The sequence below is a fragment of the Chamaea fasciata genome, unplaced genomic scaffold (assembly GCF_029207755.1).
Source record: "Chamaea fasciata isolate MVZ Bird 193981 ecotype frontalis unplaced genomic scaffold, bChaFas1.0.hap1 SCAF_15, whole genome shotgun sequence".
In the NCBI taxonomy this organism is placed as follows: domain Eukaryota; kingdom Metazoa; phylum Chordata; class Aves; order Passeriformes; family Sylviidae; genus Chamaea; species Chamaea fasciata.
Genome location: NW_027094100.1, coordinates 9288350 through 9311168, shown reverse-complemented (window position 1 = coordinate 9311168; position 22819 = coordinate 9288350). Strand labels below are relative to the sequence as shown.

General features: G+C 47.7%; 1 protein-coding gene across 4 annotated transcripts; it reads left to right on the top strand.

The window, feature by feature from the left end:
- Window positions 1-4796: 4796 nt before the first annotated feature.
- Window positions 4797-18245, top strand: LOC136297247 (leukotriene C4 synthase-like). Of its 4 annotated transcripts, none has more exons than XM_066197038.1 (6): window positions 4797-4925; window positions 14509-14680; window positions 15493-15592; window positions 16601-16671; window positions 16906-16987; window positions 17499-18245. In XM_066197038.1, the coding sequence occupies exons 2-6, from the start codon at window positions 14623-14625 to the stop codon at window positions 17623-17625; spliced, it is 438 nt and encodes a 145-aa protein (XP_066053135.1). In that variant the 5' UTR covers window positions 4797-4925; window positions 14509-14622; the 3' UTR covers window positions 17626-18245. The 4 variants fall into 4 exon arrangements, with proteins under 4 accessions (XP_066053135.1, XP_066053134.1, XP_066053133.1 ...); XM_066197037.1 differs by lacking the exon at window positions 4797-4925 and adding an exon at window positions 11858-12106; XM_066197036.1 differs by lacking the exon at window positions 4797-4925 and adding an exon at window positions 11858-12106 and having other exon boundaries at window positions 14431-14680.
- The last annotated feature ends 4574 nt before the right edge of the window (window positions 18246-22819 follow it).

The following is a 22819-nucleotide window of genomic DNA, read 5'->3' as shown; positions in this document are numbered from 1 at the left end:
GACAAAGCAAGCAGGGCCCCAGCATTCAGAAATAAGGCTCAGCATAAATGAAATCAGCAAATCCCTGCTTGCACCAAAGTTTGGAATCAAACACATTTTTCCAGAAAGACACCAAGCTGGCTCCTAAACTGCTCTGTTGAGCTATACCCAGACTGAGCAGAAGATGCAGACAGGCAGGGAAACAGAGGCAGCACAGGAGATATCAAATGCTTAAAGAAGAATCTAAAAACACTATGGGAAAATACTTCAAAGAGTAACAAAGCAGTATATTTTAGAAAGTGCCCTTCTCAATCTAGGCAAACCCATTTTTCCACCAAATATCTTTCAAGCCTTTCTTTTGAAACAGCTTATTAACTCCAATATGACTGCAGGACAGCACAATACTCCTCACAGAAGCACCAGGAAGTCAAATATACATACACACACACACACACACACGCGTGCTTCCCGTTTCTCTCCCACCCTTTCCCAAAAAAGAAAATATTCCTTCCTTTTACAACCTGCTGAATCATGGCACAGGCAGGCAGCCCTGGAGCTGGGTCCTGCCTGTGCTGCTTTGTCATCGAGGAGAACAGAGCAGTGTAAGTTACAAAGGAAAAAAAAAGAGAAGAATCTACTAAAAGCATATCCTATGCAGGGATTTTTGAGACGTTTGAACTTAGCTAAAAGAAATACAGAATGAACACAAGAGAGAGAGAATCCAGAAGGAAAACAAAAGGGATGGGTAAAGGAAACAGAAGAAACATGCACAGAGATTTAACTGCTTTGGCAGCTGAGAATGTGGTATTTTTAGACTCTGGTGTGCCAGGGCAGGGAAGATGAAAGAAAGAGAATGGCACATACCACATGGCAAATATGGCATTGCCAAGGAAAAATATTTTGGTGTGTTCAGGCTTTATTGAAGCAAATTTGCTTTGTCCCACTGACAAACACTTGGGAAGTGTGTTGTTCTCTGACTTTGGCAGTACTGTTGGAAAGGCAGAAATCAGGCAGTGTGGTGAGACTGGCAGGGCCTGAATATGCACACCTCAGAGGTGAGAGGCAGTGCTCAGTTTATAAGTGCACTAGAACTTTGAGTAATTCCATTTTGGAGAACTTTCTTGCCCTGAGTGCTATGAGACAGAAACCTCATGTCCTCTCCACTGGTACTTTCTTAATTCCCTCTAACTTGATCTCCAAAGTGTTCCTCCTTCCTTAATCCCTTCAGGGCATTGCCACATTGCTAGAGTTCTCCTTGCATTTCAAGCACTAGTAGTACATCTTTTCAGACTCATCTCCTCTGGAAAACTGTCAAGAAGTGAGTGGAAAATCCAGCAGGTCAGCGTGACAGGAGGGACGCCACACTGGCAGAGAGCAGGCAGTCAAGGCAGACAACCAATGAGAGAACACTGACTTTTGCTCTTTCAAACTTTGAACTGCAGGAGGGAAGGCAAGCTCACATCTCTGTACGGAGCAATGTCCATGTGCCCTGGAATGCTTTCCATGGAAAACACGTCTTGTTGCAAAGATATCTCTGGAGACAATGCTTAAGAGAAGGATGGGAAAAGATGCATTAACGTCACAATGAGGGAGGATAATCATCTTAAAGGGAAATAATGAGCTAATACACATGAATGTAAGAAGTGTTATAAATTGATTGTAGTAAGATGAAGCAGGTAAATAGAAGAAAAAATCAACAGAGAAGCAGTAACGGAGCACTCCCGGATGGAAAGAGACAGGCAGACACAGTACTGAGGTGAAAGAAGACAATCTATCCACCTGATACCATTTGCACAAGCTGGGAAGTGGCCCTGAGAACAGGAACTTTACAGACAACTTCTAGGATCCAGAAATTCAGAGTTATCCAAGACAAGACAGTAGGTGCAGGTTTAGTCTGGACATAAGGTAGGGAAATCCTGATGGCTGTACACAGCTTTCCTGGCTCCCATAGGCATTGCAACAGTTTTCTGGGTACCATTGGCTTCTACTCTGCCCCTTTCTGTCAATTCTTTCATGGACCTGGTGTAGAGTTGCTTGAGAGTGGCCCTTATATATCCCCAGAGTTGTGTCCTCCCTGAGGGTCTCACACTTGAGGCATTTGTATCCAAGCACGGTGGCAACGCATCCTGGAAATACAGGTTACCCTTTGGATTTAAACACAGCTGAAGACTTGCCAGCAACAGCAAGAGGCTGCCAACACCTTGGTGTCCTGAGGGCATCAAGAATGCCCAAAACCTTTTGCAAACAAGAAAATGCTCAAACCCCACAGCTCTCTGAGAGCCAATGAGAGAGGCTGCGAGTGTGATTAGCAGCAAGGCCAAAAGTGAGACGCTGTGCTGGAACAGAGTCTTTTCACTTTAGCTCACATGTTTCAGATTCACCAGATCAGAGATTGACTGTCAATAGCTGTTCTCCCCCAGCTGCTCATGGCTCTGTGATAATTCCTCTACAATAACCTTTTGAGTTGGTACTGCCTTACGTGGTACCACTGGGGGCATCTGGTTCAGAGCTTGTGTTTGGGTGTTTGGAAGCAGTTGTTTGTTTTGAGCAACAACAACAACAACAACAAGCAACCAAAAAAACCCCCAAAACCAAGGAAAAAACCCACAAAAAACCACAAAACCCCCTCACAAACTCACAACAAAACCAAAAACAAACCAAAACAAACAAAACCCACTTTCCCCCAAACAAACAAACAAAACCAAACATTTTTCAATGGTCAAATTTCTCAATGTCTTAAGTTTTGACTGATTGATTGGATGTGATTAATGGCAACTGAAATTCCATTAAAACACAGAATATACCAGGGAGAAAGGAAAGAGGTAAATAGGTTTATTATTTAGGGGGAAGAGGGGCAAGACAATGTCCAGACTGACACAAGGAAGGAAGGAAGGAAGGAAGGAAGAAAGAAAGGAAGAAAGGAAGAAAGGAAGAAAGGAAGAAAGGAAGAAAGGAAGGGTCTTCTTCTCCCATAAGAACACGATTGCTCTGGGGCACAGCTACGTCCCATGGCCAGGATTGCCAAGGAGCCCCCCCACCCACATCCCACTTGCCCTTTGGCTTCAGAGGACAAGAACTCCTCCAGCCCTGCACAAGAAGCCAGGCATCTAGAGCCAGATGCAACCCTGGGTTAACTGAGTTGGCCTCAGCACAGTGCTTCTCCTCAGCTCTCTGCATTCCTAATCACATCCTCTTGAAAAACAAGCAAAATCATGGTAGAGTTGCTGCATTCCTGACGTGCCATGTAAACAGCACAAGCCACCACCTGGAACCCCTGGCCCATCCTAATCCAAATTTACTGAAGTCAATAAACAAGGAATTAGCAACACTTAACTCAGTAACCTCTCCAGACTGGCCACTCTCCCACTTGCAATCATCAGCTGCAGGAGCTGAGGAGGCTGGATAACAGAAAACATACATTTCAGCCATTTTAATGTGTCTGTGTCTGATGAGAAAACCCTCACCACTCTCTTCTTCTAAGACAGAAGCCCAGATGTGGTTGGTACCCTGCACGCTGTCTTTTGATCCCTATTTTTTTATACTTCCCTACCGTTTTCACTTAAATCTTGCATGTGGTTTTACACCGAGCCTCTTTCTATTACCAGCGTGCCACCCTCCATGTGGCTTCCTCCTGCGTGCTCATGTGGCTGTTCCGTGGCTGGTGTTGGGTGCCTGTCCGAGCTGAAAGCAAACCAAGTAAAAGACACATGGTGTGATCTCTGCTGGATTAGCAGAATCGGCTTTTTGAGGAGCAGCACAGGTGAAGATGTGCCCGAACAACTTGAGAAATTGAACCTCTAACACTTGCTGATGAAGGCAGGTCGGTGCTGAAATACTCCACTCAGAATGGCTCAGGTGGGATATACGTCCTATTCAGTTGTCCCTGCTATGGAGCATCACCTTCTGGTGGATGGTCCCCGTGGAAAACTGAGACAACCTATTACATTTGCTATCAAGAGCCCTGTAAGTCAGGGAACTCTGTAACATGCAGGAGGGGCTTGCTTCTGAGAAACAACACCCTGAAAGAAAACCACTTCCCAGTAACGGCTCCGTCCCCATCGTGCAGGAGATGTACGGAGGAGCAAGTGCCCACAGGGAGGGGTCATGGCACAGCTGCACTGTGGCCACGGTGGCTGCAACCAGCCAGCAAGGATTTCATGTGCATTCACTGTATCCCTAATAACCACTGGGTCATAGGTTGTAGCTGCAAGGCAGAGGGACTTTGCACATTTAACTCCCTCTTCAAAAACAGCGGCAGTGCCGCAGCTGCTCAAGGGGGGTGGTCCATGCTGGGGTGGGATCCACGCCTGTGCTCACCCCAGGAGGGTTTCAGCAGATGGGAAGGCAAGGCAAGTCTGATGCATATCTATTTTCCAAAGAAAATCCTAAGAAAATTCCTTTCTCTCTACGCTGTACCCTTCTGTGTTTTCCTAAGGACAGCGAAGGGGGCTGGACGAGGGAAGTGTAACAAGGCAGGCTATAGTCAGCAGAGGGAGAAGCTCCTTCTGCTGTTTTTCCCTAGAGCAGCTCCTGCGAACACCAGCTGTTCTCGACCGCAGCTCCCCGCTGCCGTCTGGTGGCAAAAATGCATTATGGATCTCTCTCCTGGCCCGGGATTCTCCTCCCAAGCCGGCGCCAAGGCACTTGCACAGGGCGTGTGGTTTGGGGCCCTGTCTCACACCCTTCCTGGCCTCTCCTGTCCTTCCCTCACTGCAGAGCCGTGCTGAAATTCCGCCTCTTTTCTGCAGAAAAAGGCTCCATTCTGTGCCAGGAAGGGAGGGGATAAACAAACCCTGTGTTTTGAAGGATCCAACTCTGCCTCCAGAAATGAGACGTGTCTCCAATGTTTCTCTGCCTCACAGGAGCTCCAAGATCCTGGCAGACTTTTGTCAACATCCCCAGAAAGTGCAGGCACCTCCGAGGCTCCGGATGCCCAGGCTGAGCTGGTGAGAAACGGTGAACGGATTTCCATTCCTGGTTGCTGGGAGCAAACCAGCCAGCAGTGAAGGGCTTATAGGATTTGCTGCTGCTTGCATTTGTGATAGACATCTCCTAGGAAAGGATTAGCTGCGGGGTCCGGAGGTGGTCCCGCGCCCGCTTGGCTTCCCAAGCCCAGCAGGGACAAAGAGTGTGCTGAGGACTTTGTCACTGCCTGAGTGCCCGGCTGCTAAGCTGTGCTCTGCCCAGGGGCAGCAGTGAGTCGGCACACATGTGGCAGCACGGTGAGGAGGAGGACCACAGCAAGCCCCTGCTTTCCAGCCCACCGCATGGGGCTTTGTGCAGTGAAAGTGACCTTGGTGGGTCCAACCTGGTGTTCCTCCAGAATTTTCTGTGGGAATATGCTGCGTTTTCTTGCATTGCTGTGGCTGGCAAAAGCAAAATAGCATTGCAGTGAGGTGTGCATTCCCTTCCTTGGTTACAGTGGAGAACTTATTTTCAATCACTTGTTGTCAGTCTGAACTCTTGCTCAAAATGTGTCTAGAAACAGGCAAAAAGTGTGCACTGTGGAGATGTACTGGAGGTTTCTTTTATGGGAGTGTCTATGTTTTTATTATATCTTACCCAGGAGGCCCTTGAAGTGCAGGGTGAACCTGAGACACAGTCTGTGGTGTCCTTATTATCTTTGTAGACAATGGAAAACTCTTTGGATGGGAAGCCAAGGCTGTCCACATCATCAGCAATCACCCTGAGAACCCTGCAGCCCTCACCCACACCAGAGGGCTCTGCTTTGGACCTGCTTGTTCATGTCAAGTGGAGACAAAGGCCCTGATGACTGTATTAACACCAGACATTTCTGCCCATTCTGACTCACTCCAAGGCAATAGCAGAGCCTTTCCTCCAGGCTCACCTACTGAGTGTGAGCCTTGCTGCCACTGCTGTTTGATTATGAGGGAATGAAAGGAAATTATGCTTAGTGCTATTTCAGAAATCAAAGAACCTTTTTTAAAAGCAGATGTATGCAACAGCATGTCAACCAAAGAAGACAGTAAGCAGAAATCTGGGATCCACAGGATTTTCTTCCAGTTCAGAGTAAGAAGAGTGAGCAGGATAACCCAAAGGCTGTGATGTTCTTGCTGTTCTTTACTGTCCTCATTTTAGCTTCACCCCAGTCTTCAGTGCAGCTGACTGGAAGGCTGGAGATTGTTAAAACCCCCTAAACATGGCCATTCTAACAGCGTTTCCAGGGGAAATGGTGAGTCAGAGATTATGAAGCACCACTGTGGCTGTGTGTAAATGCAACAAGTGGTGCAGTATTCTCTGCAGAGTTAGGAGATGCAGAAACCCAAGGGAATGCAGAGGTGGGGATTTATTTCAGAACTGGCTGGCTATTAAAGCAAGCAGAAGTTGGGGGGTAAAAGGCTTCCTTTGCTACCTGGATGGATAGGAAAATGAAGGTGGTCTGGTCAGTCACAGAGAATGCTTGGCATGAGAAGGAAAGGAATGTTTAATGTTACACAAGTGAAACATGACAACCTTTGCCTCCATTTTCAAGTCAAATAGCTCAGAATAAGATCTTATCATTCAAGACTTTAATTAATCATGGGGCAAGTATTTTAACTGAAAGAAATAGATCAAATTATAAAGGCAAGCTGCTACCAAGCTCAATGAAAACTCAGAAGAATGAGGAGGAATGAAGAGAGAGATCTGATTAAGATAAAATCTCACCTTCGCTTTAGGGAATGTTGGTGTTCTCAAACACAAATTCCAAAGTCAAGAATATGGTGCTTTAGTTTTCCATCAAGATACTGGGCTGGGTAAGAGCTTGAATTCTTTCAGAGTGGGCTAAATTCCCCAAGATGAAGAGGCTGAGCTGAGCTGCCCGCTCATCTGACTTTGTGGAAACTGTGGTTTATAACTATTGAGTGCATATCAAATCAACTCGCTATTTTGATTTTACATTTCCAGTTCGTTTCTTTCATTGGTTCTAAATGTCTCCCCCATTAGACTCTCCTTTTTGCAAATGCATATACATGGAACTAGAATCAGTCACTGACTTACTTTGTAGAAGCTCAACATTCTCTTTGTATTTTGGGTTGTTTTAATCTAAGACTTCATCCTGTGAATGGTTACATTTTTAATCTACCTATCAACTCAGTGACAAGGGCCTTTCCTTTTGTTTCCTCTGGACAAGTCCTGTCCAAGGTAAAAGGGGGCTGAGCTGTGAGCTTTCTGCAGTCCTAGACAAACTTTTATTAGAGGATGTTTTCTGATACCTTTTTACAAGGCAGCAAAAAGAATCAGAGATCCTTCTCCCTTTATGAATATACAGAAATAAATCTGAGGCAAGCTAAAAAATCCCCAAATTAAATTTGACATTAAATTTGTTTCTAATTGTTTAATAATTTTTAATTGATTACAAGCCAAGGTCTGCTTTTGCGCTCTTAATAGATTATTAAATACATATTAAAAATCTCTCTATATATAATAAAAATCTATGTTTAATGAAAATATACATAATAAAAAAATCTACCTGTATGAATTTGGTTAAGAAGCCCTATATTAGGAATGAAGAAGATCATTGGCACGATAAATGATAAATTCTGAAAGTGTTTTCATTTGAGGACTTTGGGAGTGATTTTAACTAATTTTCACAGGAGTAAAAAAAAGTGTTCTGCAAATAGTAGCTGACTGTGTTAATCTATTGTAAATATTGAACCTCTGGAAATAATAGGTGGAGATTTTTCTGTTTGCTTTAGTAATAACTTAAACACTTGTCCCTGATAAGTGCTGTACCAACAGACTGGATTAATTTTGAATATCTGCAAGTGCTGAGCAAAAGCACTAAATTGTGATGTAAAGCAGGGAATGCCAGCACTCACTCAGTGCATTCAAATAGCACATCCCAGTCTCCTGTGTGCTGTGCTGAACTGTGCTTCGCCTCCCCAGGCCCTGGATAAAAGGCAAGCGCTGGGAGGCAGGGAATGGATGCTGTCCTGCAGACTGAAGCTGGCATAGCCAGGAGGCATCAAGCACTGACTTGGCACTGAGAATTCTCCTAACAGCAGTGGCCACCATCAGGACATGTCAAGTTAGGCAGCATCCCAGTCCTGTGCAGTATGGAGCAGATGGGTGGATGCTGGAAAATGGGTGTTCTAAAGTGAGATACAACGGGCAGAAGGATGCCTATGCCAGTGCTGTCCATCTCACCTTACTGCCCTCAGAGGCACAAATCTAAAACCCTGTGACCACATGGTTTGAGGGCAAACATGATGGCTTCTGAGGGATTTGTATCACTAAGAAAATCTTCCTTAAGCATTGAACACCCCTCTCTGTAAGAGGGCAGTGGAATCATGTCAGGAAACTGGAAGCAGTGGAATACTTCTTATGTAAAGGCTGCAGGAAATTCTGGAATTACAGCAGGTTCTTTCTGCCTTTTTCCCCAACAGAGATCCAGGGTGCCAGTAGAACAGCTCTAGCAAGGAGCTCAATAACTGCCCTGTAGTCACTCAATGAATCCTCTTCTTGTCAGAGCACTTATAGACACCATCCATCCTGCTTCCAGGTTTTGGGAGGCAGAGTCACCAAAATAGCATCATTTCAATTGCCATTTCAGCCTCCCAATGATTAAAAAGCAAGGGTGTGCAGGGTAGTCTGGTATTTAGCACTGTTTCAATAAATTCTTTTACACCATTGTGTCCACCAACCATTTCACACCCTAAAAATAAACCCAGCTGGTTCTAAATCAAGTCCTTTGTCCCAGTGTGGGATTGGTCACCAGTTTATGGCTGCTGAGAGGTGGTTTCTCATGTTTGGCCAAAGCTCCCTGTTGTTGATACTTCTTAGAGGCCTCTGGGAAGAGTAAGATTTTCTAACCCTGTCTGTCTGTCCTGGCTTCCCAGGGCACAGCCCCTCACTGCCTGCCACTCTGGGCCAGCACCTCCATAGCTGGGGAGGCTGAAGTCACTCAGAAGATTCTGGAAGAAGACCAGTGCCAGGATGTTGCCTGGTCCCAGTGGCACCTCTGGTACTCTTCTTAGCCTAATTTTGCAACCCAGAAGCTGGGACAGAAAGGGAAAGGCTCAGAAGAGGTCTCCACTTTTGGTACCTTAAATGGTGACCCCCAACTTGAGATGCTGGGGTAGGAGTTACCTGCCATTGCTGGGGGGCAGCAGAGCTGGGTCAGCCTTCACACAGCGTCTGGGCTCCATATGAGGCCTGAGGAGTCATGTTCCTGTGGCAGCTCTCCCCAGCCCTGCTTTCCCTGCAGTTGCCACCACTGTGGAGTACACAGAGGTCAGCTTGACCTTAGCCTGTCTCTGACACACAAAAGCCACAAGAAATGATGGCCAGTTACTAAAAACCCATCTGCTCCCACACCCACTTCTTGGTCCCATGATCTGTAGTTGCTGCAGTCTCCCTGGTGTTGTGCCAGCAGGAGATGTGGAGGCTGGCTCTGTTTAATTTCTCCTTTGGAGATGGGAGAAGAAACAGAACCTGTTTGTGTTTCTCTGTGCTCAGTGCTCTGTGACCCAGGCAGCCTCTTCACCCTTCTTCCAGTACACTTGCAGACTCCCAGCTGCAGCACAGTGTGTGTACCCCTCACTGGCTGCATCCCACCCACTACCTGGGCTCCATTCCCCAGCCAGCACATCACTTCTTCTGGGGGCATGACAGTGTATGAGTTCAAAGAACAGTTCAAATGATGGTCTGCTCTCATCCACAGAGTTTGCCTTTGATTCATTCTGAAGATATATTTCAAAACTTTTTGACACTGCTGATATCAGTGGACTTCTACAGAAACATCTGTCAGTTTCCTGCCCTCAGTGCCTTCTGCCCTTGCGCAAGTTTGTCCCTGGGCCTCATGCTGATGTCTAGACACTCTGTGGTCTCACCCTCCATATTTGTCCAGCTGGGCTGTGCCCCAGTGTTATGGACAGGGTGACACAGGGCAGGACTCTCAGCAGGGCTTGGGTTTGGGCACAGTCCCGCAGCACTAAGCAAGAAGAGAAGAGCATCTCCAGTGAGGACCTAGGGCAGATCTCTCCCCAAACCATCTCCCTTTCCCTCAACCACCGTGGGACAGAACTTTGGTGTGAAAAGTCACCATAAGGCAGAGGGACAATTGCCCTCCCCTAATTGCCCTCCTGATTGCCCCATCCCTGAAAATAAGACTTTGCACAGCAACACCTCCCCACTTCAGGCAAATTCCCCTGACTCTTTCCCTGTTTCTGACAAGCCACATGTCTCTTCTTTGCAGGAGACCTATTAGGAATTCCAGTCTTCCCTCTGGAAAATGTCTCCTTAGAGCTGTCCTCACTCTGCCTGTCTCCAATGCCTTGCCCAGCTTTATCTCATAACCAGGTAGGGCCAGCCAGCATCTGGGTGCGCTGGTCTAAACAAGATAGAAATGCTGAACAGCTCTATTTCTTCACCTCTATAATTTGGGGAAAGGAAACTGCATTTCATGGCCACTCTCCGGCCTCTGATGCATTCTGATGTACCTTGTATACTTGCAATTCTTTACCCACATCATTATAGGATAATACTAAGTGTATGTTAATATAAGAGCTTCCAAAGATGTTTGAAAGGCTTGTTTGTCCCTCTGCAAAGGGAAATCCTCCCTCTTCCTGACATGTGCACTTATCACTCCAGAGGTTTATTCTTCAAGCGAGGCACTTTCTGGCATTGTTCCTTTTTGTTTATTAGCTATTCCTGACTTTCTGTTGAACAGGAGGTAGGAAAATTGCCAAAACACATGGAAAAGGCTTTCCTTGTGTGACAATAACAAAAGACAAAGCAGGGCAAGAGAGACATTTAATTAATACTTTTAACAGATGTTGATCATAAATGAAGGGCTATAATTCATTTGCATGTACCAGTGCCTTCGGATGATGAATTAAGGGGAGAGTTTTGGCATTGCTTTTATACTGATGTAGCCTCCAGCCAGACTTAATGTGCATATGGATAAAGCTCACCAAACTCCATTAGAAGAAAGCCTTAAAAAAGTTTCTCCAAACTATCCCTAAACAAATGAGTATATATATTCGTTTATGTGGTTTTCTAAAGACTCTGCTTTCCATCTTGCTTTCTAGAAAATTATTTTTTTTATGTTTTCCCTGTTTGATCTCCAAAGTGAAGCCCTTCATCTTTACTGAGATGAGAAGTGCTTGTCAATAGGTGCTTGGCTGTGGTCCTGCTCCATGCAGAAGCATTCAAGCATCCCCAAGATTGGTGTGGCCTGTAGAAGTTTTGCTGTAACTAAATATTTGTACACATTCATGTGACCTCTTTGATCTGCCATAGATATATAAATGACAGAAATATGGTCTGACATTGGTCTGGATGAAAAGGCTAAGGTACATCTCCAATATACACTGAGTTTGTACTCCAAGAGATGAGTTGTATAATGCCAACCTGAATGTTACTGACAAAACCAACCACCTGCTCCTTTACTTCATGGATGGAGGACCCTCTGGAGAGATGCTCATTTTTGGAAAACATGGTAATTCTTGTCATGCAAAGTTTTTATGGTTTTTTCCAAAATGCAAAACCCAGGATGTATTTCAGTGTGCTCAGGAGATCTGTTCCAACTTATGCTTGCTCTGAGTCCTGTTGGGAGTCACAGAGCAGAAATTGTCTGCAGCTGTCCGCGCTTCCTGGGAACACGTGGCCAGTTGTGCCTTCCTAAGGGATAAAATAATGAATTCTTTTTTTTCTTGCCACATTTTTAGTGTGTCCTTCCTTTCACAGATGGAACATCCAAGAATTCCAGGAAAATCTCAACACATGTAGGTCTGAGTTTAAGAGAAGCCTCCATGGGAATGGGAGGGCAGGAAGGCGCATTGCCAACCCCACCTCCCCATGCTGAGGAGCTATACTTGAACAGACTGAGTTGCTTGGGGCCAAGCTCTCTTTCTTTCTCTTGAACTAGAAAAAGTCTTTCTTCTCTGCAAGAAAAAAAAATCTTTTGATTGAACCCTCCTCTCTTCTTTTCTTTGCTGTTATTACACAAATACAGTAACTGTTCTGACAAGCAGTTCCACAGTCACGGGTTTGGATGTACGTAGTGGCTGTAAAAGGATTCAGAGGGAAAGGAAGCACAAGTACAACCTGCATTACAAAATATTTCCATATTTGTGCAATAGAATTGGAAGAACGAAGCGCCTCCATGCTTCACAGCTGAAGGGTGAGTTGCTCATCTGCAAAATGTTCACCCTTCCACTGACAGAAAGCTCTTGAGCCATTGTACGCTCCTGAAATACATTTCCAGGGGATGTTACTGCATGTAACAGTGCTGGATTAAGCACTGTTGGCTTCTCCTTGCCCTGCTGCTCCAGGCAAGTAAATCGTGCAGTAAACTCTGTGGATGCTTAAAACTCCTCCAAGGCATTGTGTTGACCATTTTTCTTCCCAAGATTATTTTTAATGCCTATTGGTGTCGCAGTCCAGCTCAGAGTGTATCTCTACAGTGAAAATTAGGATGCAGATTGGATTATTGGCTGCAGGGAGAGGTGGCAGAAGCAACCACGGGCACAGAGAAATGACTCAGTGGGAGGTGTGAGGACTTTGATCTGTGCTCTCTGACACGGGGCCACATTCACGTGGCATAATCTGGAGTACAGGGAGTGGGAGAGGGGTACAGCATTTCAGGAGCTCCTGCTCAGCAAATCCACACTGAGGTGCACCTGGGACTGCAAGACTTGCCTTTGCCTAGAATGGAACTTGCCTGTGTCAGCCTCGCAGGGTGAGGTTTCACAATATGCTGTAGTCCACAGGTGCAGAAGCTGCCCACTCATGAAAGTCTCACCCAGGGGCATTTGGTGCTGGGACCAGGGTACGTGTGCCTGTTCATTGTGAGCACTGAGGGAGAATGGAAAATAAAGTGAGTTCTGATGGTGAGAAACAGGGACAAGAAAAATGTTGCGCTCTTCGGGAGTTTAAAAACAGCTAGAAAAATTCTGCTTATGGAGGAGGGAGGAGGAGGGGTACATGTGTGCTTGTTTATTCATTCATATTTCTATTGGCCTTTCTTATATTTAGACCATGCTAGATGATGACTCTAGAAGTGTTTTGTGTTTAGTGATGATCTGGAGAGCAGGAATGCTCTGTGGCAGCCTGTGCAGCTCCTCCTGGCCCAGATTCCATTGCACACATTTGACACTGTTGATGCAGCTCACAGGGCACTGTCATCTGATGGAGGCGTAAGCTCAAATCTTTTCTGTTCAGTTGTTTACTTTATTTTCGTTCACTAGCAGGCTGTTATCAGACAGGAGCAGAGGGAAACCAAACATCATTAAGCACTGCAAGACCTCTGCCCTTTTTGAGCTGACACAGGGGAGTTCTTAATTTCTTTGACAACTAAATAGAAGAAAACAAAACACAATGTTCCTCATATTTCTAAACAGTGACTGCAATGAAAAAGGTTCAATTCCAAAAAAAAGGAATTAATCTTAGAGCTGGTGTTTGAAAAACAATGGGGTATGTATTTGATTATTTGGAAAAATACTAAGCTGGGACATTGTCATGGCCACTTTGGGTGCCTTTATATAGACGCGCAGAAAACCAGAACCAGCTCATTGCTTCTTGGAAAGCCTATCAAAGACATCAGGTGTGCAATGTAATTTCTGTAAACTACTTTAATATAACTTTCTGTAACAGTGGTGTTCAACGATCACTTTGTCTTAACCTGCTTTTCTTTTTCCCTGGTCTGATGGGAGAATTCTTTGAAAGAAGAGAGACAAAGGAAACAAAGCTGGTGGTCCCAGAGGCTTTTGTCTGTGCCAGATGCTGTGCTCTTAGATGAGAACTAGATAAATGGGTCTCTTCTGACACGTGAAAATGTAATTTTCTTTTTGTTATGATGTTTCCTGATGAATTCTGCAGGTTTTTCCCCACAAAGATCTCACTCTGGAGCATATGGAGAGAATTCATTGGGCTGAGGGTTGATCAGAAGCCATAAATGCACATCTCCCAGCCTTTCTGGAATGAGAGCTGGCTCTGAAACTGCCTTGGTGTCTGACAGTCATTCTGCAGGACCCATCTCCAGATAAAATATCAGTGTGCAGGACAGATCTAGAGACCTTTTATAATTTAACCCATCCTCTCTTACCCTCTCAGAGTGTTTTTCATGCAGGGTTCAGTGTTGTGGCCATAAGTCCTTCTCTGTGCCCAACACATGCTATCCAGAGCCTGTGTAGGATTATGTGCACAGGGATATGTACCTTGGAATGCTGCCTGTGCTCTGGTGTGACACAACAGCCCAAGCAGAGCTTTGGTTTCTCCTGCAACATCAGCAAAGGAGATGTGCCCTGGCCTAAAGCAAATGCCCTGGGGGGAGTGGATTAGTGGGCTATTGAGATTTGTCCATCCATTCAGCTCCCAGTTCCCTTCTCTTTCACATTTGTCTCTGTACTGGCTTTTCCACTTCCTCTTAGCTCCGTTCCTGGAAAAGGGTGGGTGGGAACGGAAATACTCCATTAAATCTTTCTCCACTGATTTCCATTTCCACAGTGCATGTGATAATGGCCACCAGGCTCCTCCTGGGTGTCAATGCCACTGCCCAAATCTTTGCTTTGTTTGTTCAATTAGAACAAACGTAGGCTGTCAGACACCATCGCAAACTGCCACATCAGCAAGGACTGAACCTGGCCAGAGGAACTCCTGATCAAGAAATAAGATTTTCTAGGGTCTGGAAAAGTCAGTATGTTGGATCAGATTCATTGGCTGGCTGCTGTTACAGTCCTGGGAGTCCTGGAGCAAGGTAGGGACCATTGGATGCATGTGCTCAAATGCTGGCTGGATCAATCTACTCTAACTCCACTGATTTTGTTTTGCTTTCATATTTAATGTCTCCTGTTACACTGGCACTTCACTGCTTTGCAGACAGTGAACTGATATCTTGTCTGGGTTCTGGAGAGCATTTAACCAAACGAGTGCATGGGAAGCCCTTTCTCTGAACTGACCTACCCCCCCTATTCATAAATCTTTTGGTAAATCTTTCCCTTCCACAAACATGTAGAATTTCCCTCTTTGGGTTTACAGCAGCTCCTGAAGTGCATGTAGATGTGAGCATACAAAGAGCTCTGTGGTGTGAAAAGGTGGAAGGATGCACTGTGGTGGGTCACATGGAACATCTCCCAGCCACAGGCCCATGTTGCATGACAATTTAATTCAGTGTCTGGCTGGCTATCTGTGGCATCAGTTCCATCCCTACACAGATATCAGCATTTAGAAGAGGAAAAAATTAAAAGAATGAAAAAACCTTGACATTGTCAGTAAAAAGTGCATCTGAATTGTGTAACAATTTTACCATCTGCTGATTATCCAAGAAAGCAGGTAACACTGGTTGTACGTGACTGTATATTCCTTCCTTCCTTCCTTCACTATAGCTCTGGGTAATTCCTTTTCCTTATCTAAAAAGTACCTGGGATTTTATTCTAACTTTCTCTGCTATGTGGGGTGTGGGGTTAGGAGGAGACTGCAGATCTTTTTCCCCAGACTCTGGCCAGCTCCTGACTCCACCGTGCCCAGCCACAGGACTGACCACTGCTACTTTTCTGTCTTTTGTTGCAGCCTACTTCTTCCTCCAGGTGATCTATGCTAGGAGGTTGTTTGGCATTTCACCTCCAAAGATCTCAGGCCCTCCTGAATTTGAAAGGATCTTTCGAGCACAGTAAGAAACACCTCTTACCTGACATTTGCCAGGTCTCATGTAACGGCACTGCCTTTCCCCTGCTTTGCTATTCCTGTCCTAGAACCGTAATTAAGCAATTACCTCCCTCAAGGTTAATTAATGGATTGAAGAGTCAACATCAGGATTGGGTTGGCTCTTGAGTCCTAAACCAGCCACTGCTGATAGAAACCACACAAGAATCTCTGCTGTACAGTGTAGGGCTCCTAAAGACATAACCCTTGGTGCCTGAGACTTAGACAGGTTTTATCCAAGTGTTGTCCAAACCTCAGGCAGCTTCAGCCCTGCTCTGAATCTCACTCATGGGTAAGGACAAGTTCCCAGAGAGATCTCAACTGGAAATGGGATGAGGATAATCCAGCATCTCTGCTGTGACTTCTGCACCAGGGCTGCAGTGGGGAGGGAGGAGCTTCCACTTTTGCTGTAGCTGACCACTGGAAAAAAAGCAACTGGGCTGGATCTCCTCAGCCATCTCCTTATTTGCTCCTTCACTGGCCAAGACTCAGTTTCATCCAGCATCTTTTGGTGCTGCTGTGCCTTTGGGAGGGCATGGCATGGCATACAAACAATCCCAACAGTTACAATCTCCCTCCAACTCCTGCACAAAGCCTAGGCTGCTCTGGCCTTGTCTACTTGAGGGACATGCCTTCCCTACAGCTCGGGGCTTTGGGGCATTGACAGCAGTGTTTGAGCTACAGCACTTGGGAAGGAGCAGTGGGATTGGTTCATGGAGCCTTTCTGTGCACAGTCTGACCTGGGAATCTTTTACTTCCTTTCTTGTACCCTGGAGACTCTATTCTTTCCACAGTTTAATTTCTGTGAATAAAGCTGGGTCAGGAACTGTGGGAAAAGGAACAAGCCTGGAGGCTTTTTATGACAACATCAGGTCTAAAAAGAAAAAGCCTCCAGTGTCTGGAAACTGCTAGGGGAAGCAAAAGAGGAAGAGCTTCCTTCCTTTCCCTAGTTTATGACCTTTCTCTTTCCTGCCAGGGTGAACTCCTCTGAGTATTTTCCCATCTTCCTGGCACTCCTGTGGCAGGCTGGACTCTTCTTCCATCAAGGTGAGAATATCCCATTACATGGTTTGTCACTGGTTCTGTTGCCCTGCATGCTGGCTCAGTCCTCAGGTCCTGCTCAACTTCTGAACAGCAAATAAAGCAGTAATTCTGTCTCTGATGGGAGGGTGGAGCCAGAGGAGACAGAGTCTCTATTCCTTCACTTTGGGCTACATCCTTGATTCCAAGCAGCTCTGAAAAGCCTTTGGAGATGGTCACTGTGATGTCTCCTAAACACAGGTCTGGCTGCTGCCTTGGGTCTGCTCTATCTCTGCGCCCGCTACTGCTACTTTATGGGATACAAGGCATCATCCTCTGAAAGGTAAACACACTCACACACAATCTTGCATGCTCTTACACACTCTTACACAGTTACACACTCTTGCACACTTGTACACATACTCTTGCAAACTCTTACACTTACATGCTCAGACACACAGAGCTACACACATACACACATACAGTTACACACTCACACACAGCAGCACTCAGGGGAGTACATGGTAACCCCTGGGGGGGGTGTATTTGGAACATAATGTGCTTTGGGAAAGCTCAACACTCTTGGGTGCTCTGGGGTTCCTGCATGACTCAGCCTTGTCTCTGAGCCATAATGTGAACGTGCATACAGGGCAACACAGGTACTGGGCAAGGCTGGAGCGGCCCCAAGGCCTTTTGATTGTGTGTGTTTGCTCCCTTGAGGTGGCAGCAGGGCATGGGACTCACGCAAGGGGCAGGGGACAGCCAGGGCCTGCCTTTCCATCCACCTCTGCAGGGAGGAAGGGGCTGTTCCCGCGAGGGAAGTTCAGTGTCAGCAGCTGCCTCTCTCCCGTCAGACTCGCCCCGATATACTTCAGCGCTGGAGTTCTCTGGATTCTCATTGCAGTGTCAGCCCTGGGCATCCTGCATTTCTTCCTCTCTCACTATGTGGGCCTGAATGTCCTCCAGCTTCTCACAGCATGACCCACTCTGTGCTTCATCACTGTCATCATCTTCAATTCCTGCTCCCTCCCGCCCGCCTTAACAGACTGGCTGCAACTCGACAGCCCTCAATGAGAAATCCACCCTCACGCAAGCTTTCAACACCTCCTTCCTCACTGCCCAGCACTGGCAGGAATTGCTGAGCTGTTTGGGAGATATTTTTCCCCCATGGCACTTTGTGTGCCAATTGCTCCACATCTGGCAGCTCCATCATGTCTGATGTGGAAACAACAATCCCAAACAAGGACATTTAAAAGCAAACTCTTCTCCGTCTGAGTTTCCCAGTGAATTGCCAAAGGGAAGTGCCATGGGTTCCCCATTCTCCAGCGGCTCTGCCCTCAGCCCAGGCACAGAACACGGATTCATGCCAGTTTTCCAAGGCCCACACCTAAGAAAGGCATTTGTTTGGAACCCGATGTGGGCTGGGACATAACAAAAGAGGTGAGGGATAAACTGGAGCAGCCATCAATATGTTGGGCAAAAGTCTGTTGGTGCCCTCGTGCTGGTTATCAGCCACTGCTGTTAATTGGACTGTGCAAACTCATCACCACTGCTGCGTGTGCCACTTGGAACTGGGCCCTGTGGCAACAGGCACAAATAAAAGGTCACTGAACTTGCTGTCCTGGGTGTCTCTTTCTGAGTTTGCAGAGAACAGAAACATGAGTGTGCGAGTGCAAAGTGGCTGCCTTTGTTTCCTTGACATGCAGTCCAATGAAGCCTGCAACTCTGTGTCATGGGAGGAGACCTCTGAGGAGGGAGGAGCTGATTTTTGGAGATGTTGAGCTCATGGGTTGGGTGCTGAGCCACTCAGCACCAAAAAGTGGTTTGCCCAGTGTTCAGGTCCCTCCTGCATCAGGAGGGACTGGATTTTCAGGAGTCCAGTATTCACAAATACCGATGCTTTTGGCCACTGATGCCCTCACGCTAGTGCCACAGCTCAGGAAATCACAACAGTGCTCCGTGTGACATTATGGGACGAATTCATACCAAACCCAGAGAGTGAAAATAATTGCATGAGCATGATGCCAGTCCAACCACATTAAAAAGCTCACTGCTCTCCCCTCCTTTTCCCAGCAGTAGGCATATCTGGACTGTAAGAACAAAAGGCAGGGGGTTTTTGGAGGAAATGATTAATTTTCCACATTGTTTCTTTTCCTTCCATGCATTTTAAATTGGCTTCTCCAGCAAAGCCCTTAGTCCATTTCCCTTTCAGGCTATCCTGTCCTGGAGTCATGCTGCTGAATTGAAACTGGCAAATACTGCAGGGTAAGGCTTAAAGCCAAACAAAAATAACTGTACAACACTTGTCTCTGTGAAATTTTCAGTGTGGCAGGGCCCAATCCTCACCAGAATCCTCAGGTGTCACAGCAAAATAAATAACTTTTTCTCCTGGCATCTTTGGTGACACATTTCAGAAAAGTCTGAGTGTGGTTTAACCTTGGCTGTGCCTTAGCAAGGTCAGGGAGGAACAGATTTCACAGTGAGATTTCACTTAGTCTTTGCATTAACAGGTCCTACCATCTCCTGAAGTTTTCCCCAGTCCTCACCTTTTTACCAGTATAATCAGTCACCTCCAAGAGAGTTAATGCAGAAGGACCAGCCTCAGCTGCTCGTTCAGGTCCTGACTCTGCATCAAAACTGCTTTCTGGGGTTTGTCCAAATGGCTGCTTACTGGTTCCGTAGACACAATCTCTGTCTTTTATCCTACAACCAGTTTTCTAAACTTGCTGTATCAACCTGGAGCCCCTGCCCACCTCAGCCCTGCTTGTGTCCGCTCTGTGTGTGACAGGGCCGCAGGATGACTCAGAGGAGGGAAATTAATGATTCAGCAGTGAGATTGTAGCCGGCTTCTCCCCTTGGATGCACAGAAACCATTAAAAATCCTGGCACGGCGCAGTCAGGCTCTGGCCTTGGTGGCTGCCACCACCAGTTCTGCCACAGAAAAGATGACAGGCACATCATCAGCCCTTCAAACCACTGTCAGAGGGGCCATTTCGGGTGCCCCGAGCAGAAGGGAAGCTGGTCTCCTCCACCAGGGCTGCTGTCATTGCTCTGCTGCTTCATCAGTCAAAGAAAACTACTTTACACTGACAGATGGTTCAAACAGTCGATGATTTTGGGATTTACTCAATTCATGATGCTGCTGCCCAGCATGCTGTGCTGGCGCTCTGTGGCACCAGTTTGCCCATCTGAACCTGCTGCAGAAGTGCTGAGGGACCGCTGGGCTGGCACAGGGTGTGCTGGGGGTAACTGCACATGCCACCCCGAGCCACCGTCCCGCAGGTGTAAAACCCACCCCGGAGAGCAGCAGTTTAAAGGTGATCCAGCCGCCAGCGGTACTGCTGCGCTCCCGTGGGCTCTGGGCCAGCGCTGAGAAGGAGGGTCCCACCGCTGCCCCCGCCATGGGCGCCAGCCCCGCGCCATCAGCCCCGCTCCCGTCGGGATTCGTGTCCCCGTTGCCCCCGAGATGCTGTCTCCGCTCCTCCCGGGATTCGTGCCCGCTCCGGCCGCCCCGGCCCCCGCCGCCTCTCCCCGCCGTCGGGAGAGGGCGCCGGTGACCCGCGGCTGAGCGCGGGCGGGCCCGGGGGTGTCCAAGGGCAGCGACCACCGACGGCTCCGGGCCCGCCGCCTGTGCCCCGGCACCGCTGGCTGCTCCCCGAGACGTGCCCGGGGCAGCGCTCACCAGGCAGCCGGCACAACCGCGGCCTCCAGCACTCATCCACGAATCCGCCTGCTTCGAGTTTGATCCGTGCTGGGCCAGGCTGTAGCTTTAAGGTATCGGGTAGGGGAGTCCTGGAGCCTCGTAGGAATCTTCTGGGGACACTTACAACAGATATAAAGCAAAGCGCTCTGCGGGCTCCAGAGCTCTTTCCTGTTTCCTTCCCTTACGGCTGCCAGTTCATTGCCAGCAGCAGGGAGAAAGAACCTTTGGCGCGCGGTGTTCGGAAGCAAATCCACTCTGATAGTGCCACAGGCTCCCCAGGATAAGCAGCCAGCCGGATAGGAGGCCAGCAGAGAGCAAAGGAAACCCGCAGAATCAGCGAGAACTCTTTTATCACAGGTACAGAGGCTGAACTTGTAAACGAGCCTCTGTCCCCGGCGGGGCGGGTTCCACGCGAGTGACGGTGGAAGTGCAGAGCGGTGTCCCCGGACAGAGCAGCTGCCCCCGCCACAGGCACCGCCGGCACGCAGGTGTTCCCACCGCCGTGTTCCCACCGCCGTTCCCAGGATCCCAGCCACGTTCCTGCAAGGCTTTTGGATCGCGGTGCACAAGTTCGTGGCTTATTACCTTGAAAACGTCAAGGGACCCACGTGTACTTCCCTATCCATGACGTGCTGGCCCGTGCTGGATACGGGCAGGGATCGGTCTGGTGCAGGCAGCGGCGGCTTTACAAGTGGCCGCCAGACCGAAGGATCGTGCCCTGGCATGAGGAAGAACAGCACCGGTGCCCCGAAGCCCACGGAAGAGCACCCCAGTCCCTCCGGAGCACGGCTTTGTGGGACGGATGGAGGACACCCTTGAATTTCCCGGGGAAGCAAGGCTGCTATCTTTCTTTGGGGGGGTGTTTGGGAGGGAAGCTCCCGTGGGGCCGGGAAAGGAGGGTGCAGCTGGTGACCCCGGCTTTGTGGCACTGGCATGTCAAGCAGGTTTCCATAGCACCAGCATCCATAACACGGGGCCAAGGGGAGGGAGAGAAGTAGGTCAGACAGGGCTAACAATACCCAGACGTGTCTATCGGTGGCTCAGCCTGACCCAGGAAAGGGGTGAAACGGAGAAGAATGGGAGAGGGAAAGAAAAAAAAACCAAACCAAAAAACAAACAAACAAAAAAAACCCCAACAAAAACAAAAACAAGAAAGTATCCACAGTCTGAGCAATGCATTTTTTCCCCTCAGAAAAATAAGGACCGTTTAAAGCCACCTTTGTGTATCAGCGCTGAGCAACCGAGACTAGCACCCACCTCCTGCCCATCTGACAACAGGCTACAGGGGAATTCAAATGCTAATTTGGAGCCAGACTTCTCAATGGGCCTTTATTTTTGCAGCAGCACCAGGATCAGGGCTTTGGGGAGCCAGCTGGCAGGAGCTGTGAGGATGCAGTCTCCAGAGCTGGACTGGGGACACTTCCCTTTCCCCTCACCATTCCTCACCGTCACTTTGTTATCCCTTGTCTTAGTTTTACTTGTTTACATGCAAATAACTTCAAGGGCAAGGAAGAGGAAAGGCGGGCACATGGAGCTGTGCGAGTGAAATGCCTCCGCTAGTGACCTATTTTATGTGCTGAGTCTGCAGAGGGCTCGCTGTCGTCGTCACAGCATTTTGAGGGTTGCCTGCTTCGCAGTTTGGTCGTTTTGAGCTCTGTGTCCATCAATGCCAAAAGCAGGAAGAACATTATGGGCAGTGAGATCCAGAACCCTCTTGATCTGAGCAAACATATGGACACAGATCTGCTGCGTGTGTAACAGAGCAAGGTCAGGGGAAGGATTGCTTTGCTCAGGGGGCATTGGAGAGTGTGGGTGCAAGAGCACAACCCTCACTGGAGAGGCTGAGATGGACTGGGGTGAAGAGCGTGACTGTGGCTGACCTGTGTCATACCTGTGGTTGGAGAACACCGTGCCTGGCTTAAACATCACCCCCCCACCATCACAGAGGAGGTGCAGCAGTGGATGCAGGCACAGGGTGTTTCAGATAGGCGAGTGGTAGCAGGCCTCTCGCCTGCAGGCAAGTTCTCTCTTTACATTAACCACAGGCCACAACCCAGAGCAGTAAAAACCGTTCCTGCACTTGATAGTGCAGTAAAGTCTAAGCAAAACCAAAGCTATCAGCAACTTTGTCTGTTAGCAGGTCGGGAGGCCAGGAAAATCCACACTCTAAAATTACGATTTGCCTCACTCTCATCCATTTTTTACATCCCAGCAATTACCACTTGTAAGAGAGCTCCAAGAATTCACCTTTCCCCAGGTAAGGGCAGAGCCACAGTATATATATATATATATATAAGATGGACAGGGCTTAACATGGCCCTTTGTGAATGCCCCCCCTCCAAAGGAGAACTGACCACCTACTGTGGAACCTTAGAGAAGAGCATGCCCAGCTCCAGCCCCCACCAATGCTGTGCTAGACTCTGTGTTCAGGGGCCAAAGGTAAAAGTTATGTAGGAAGAGCAAAAGGGTCAG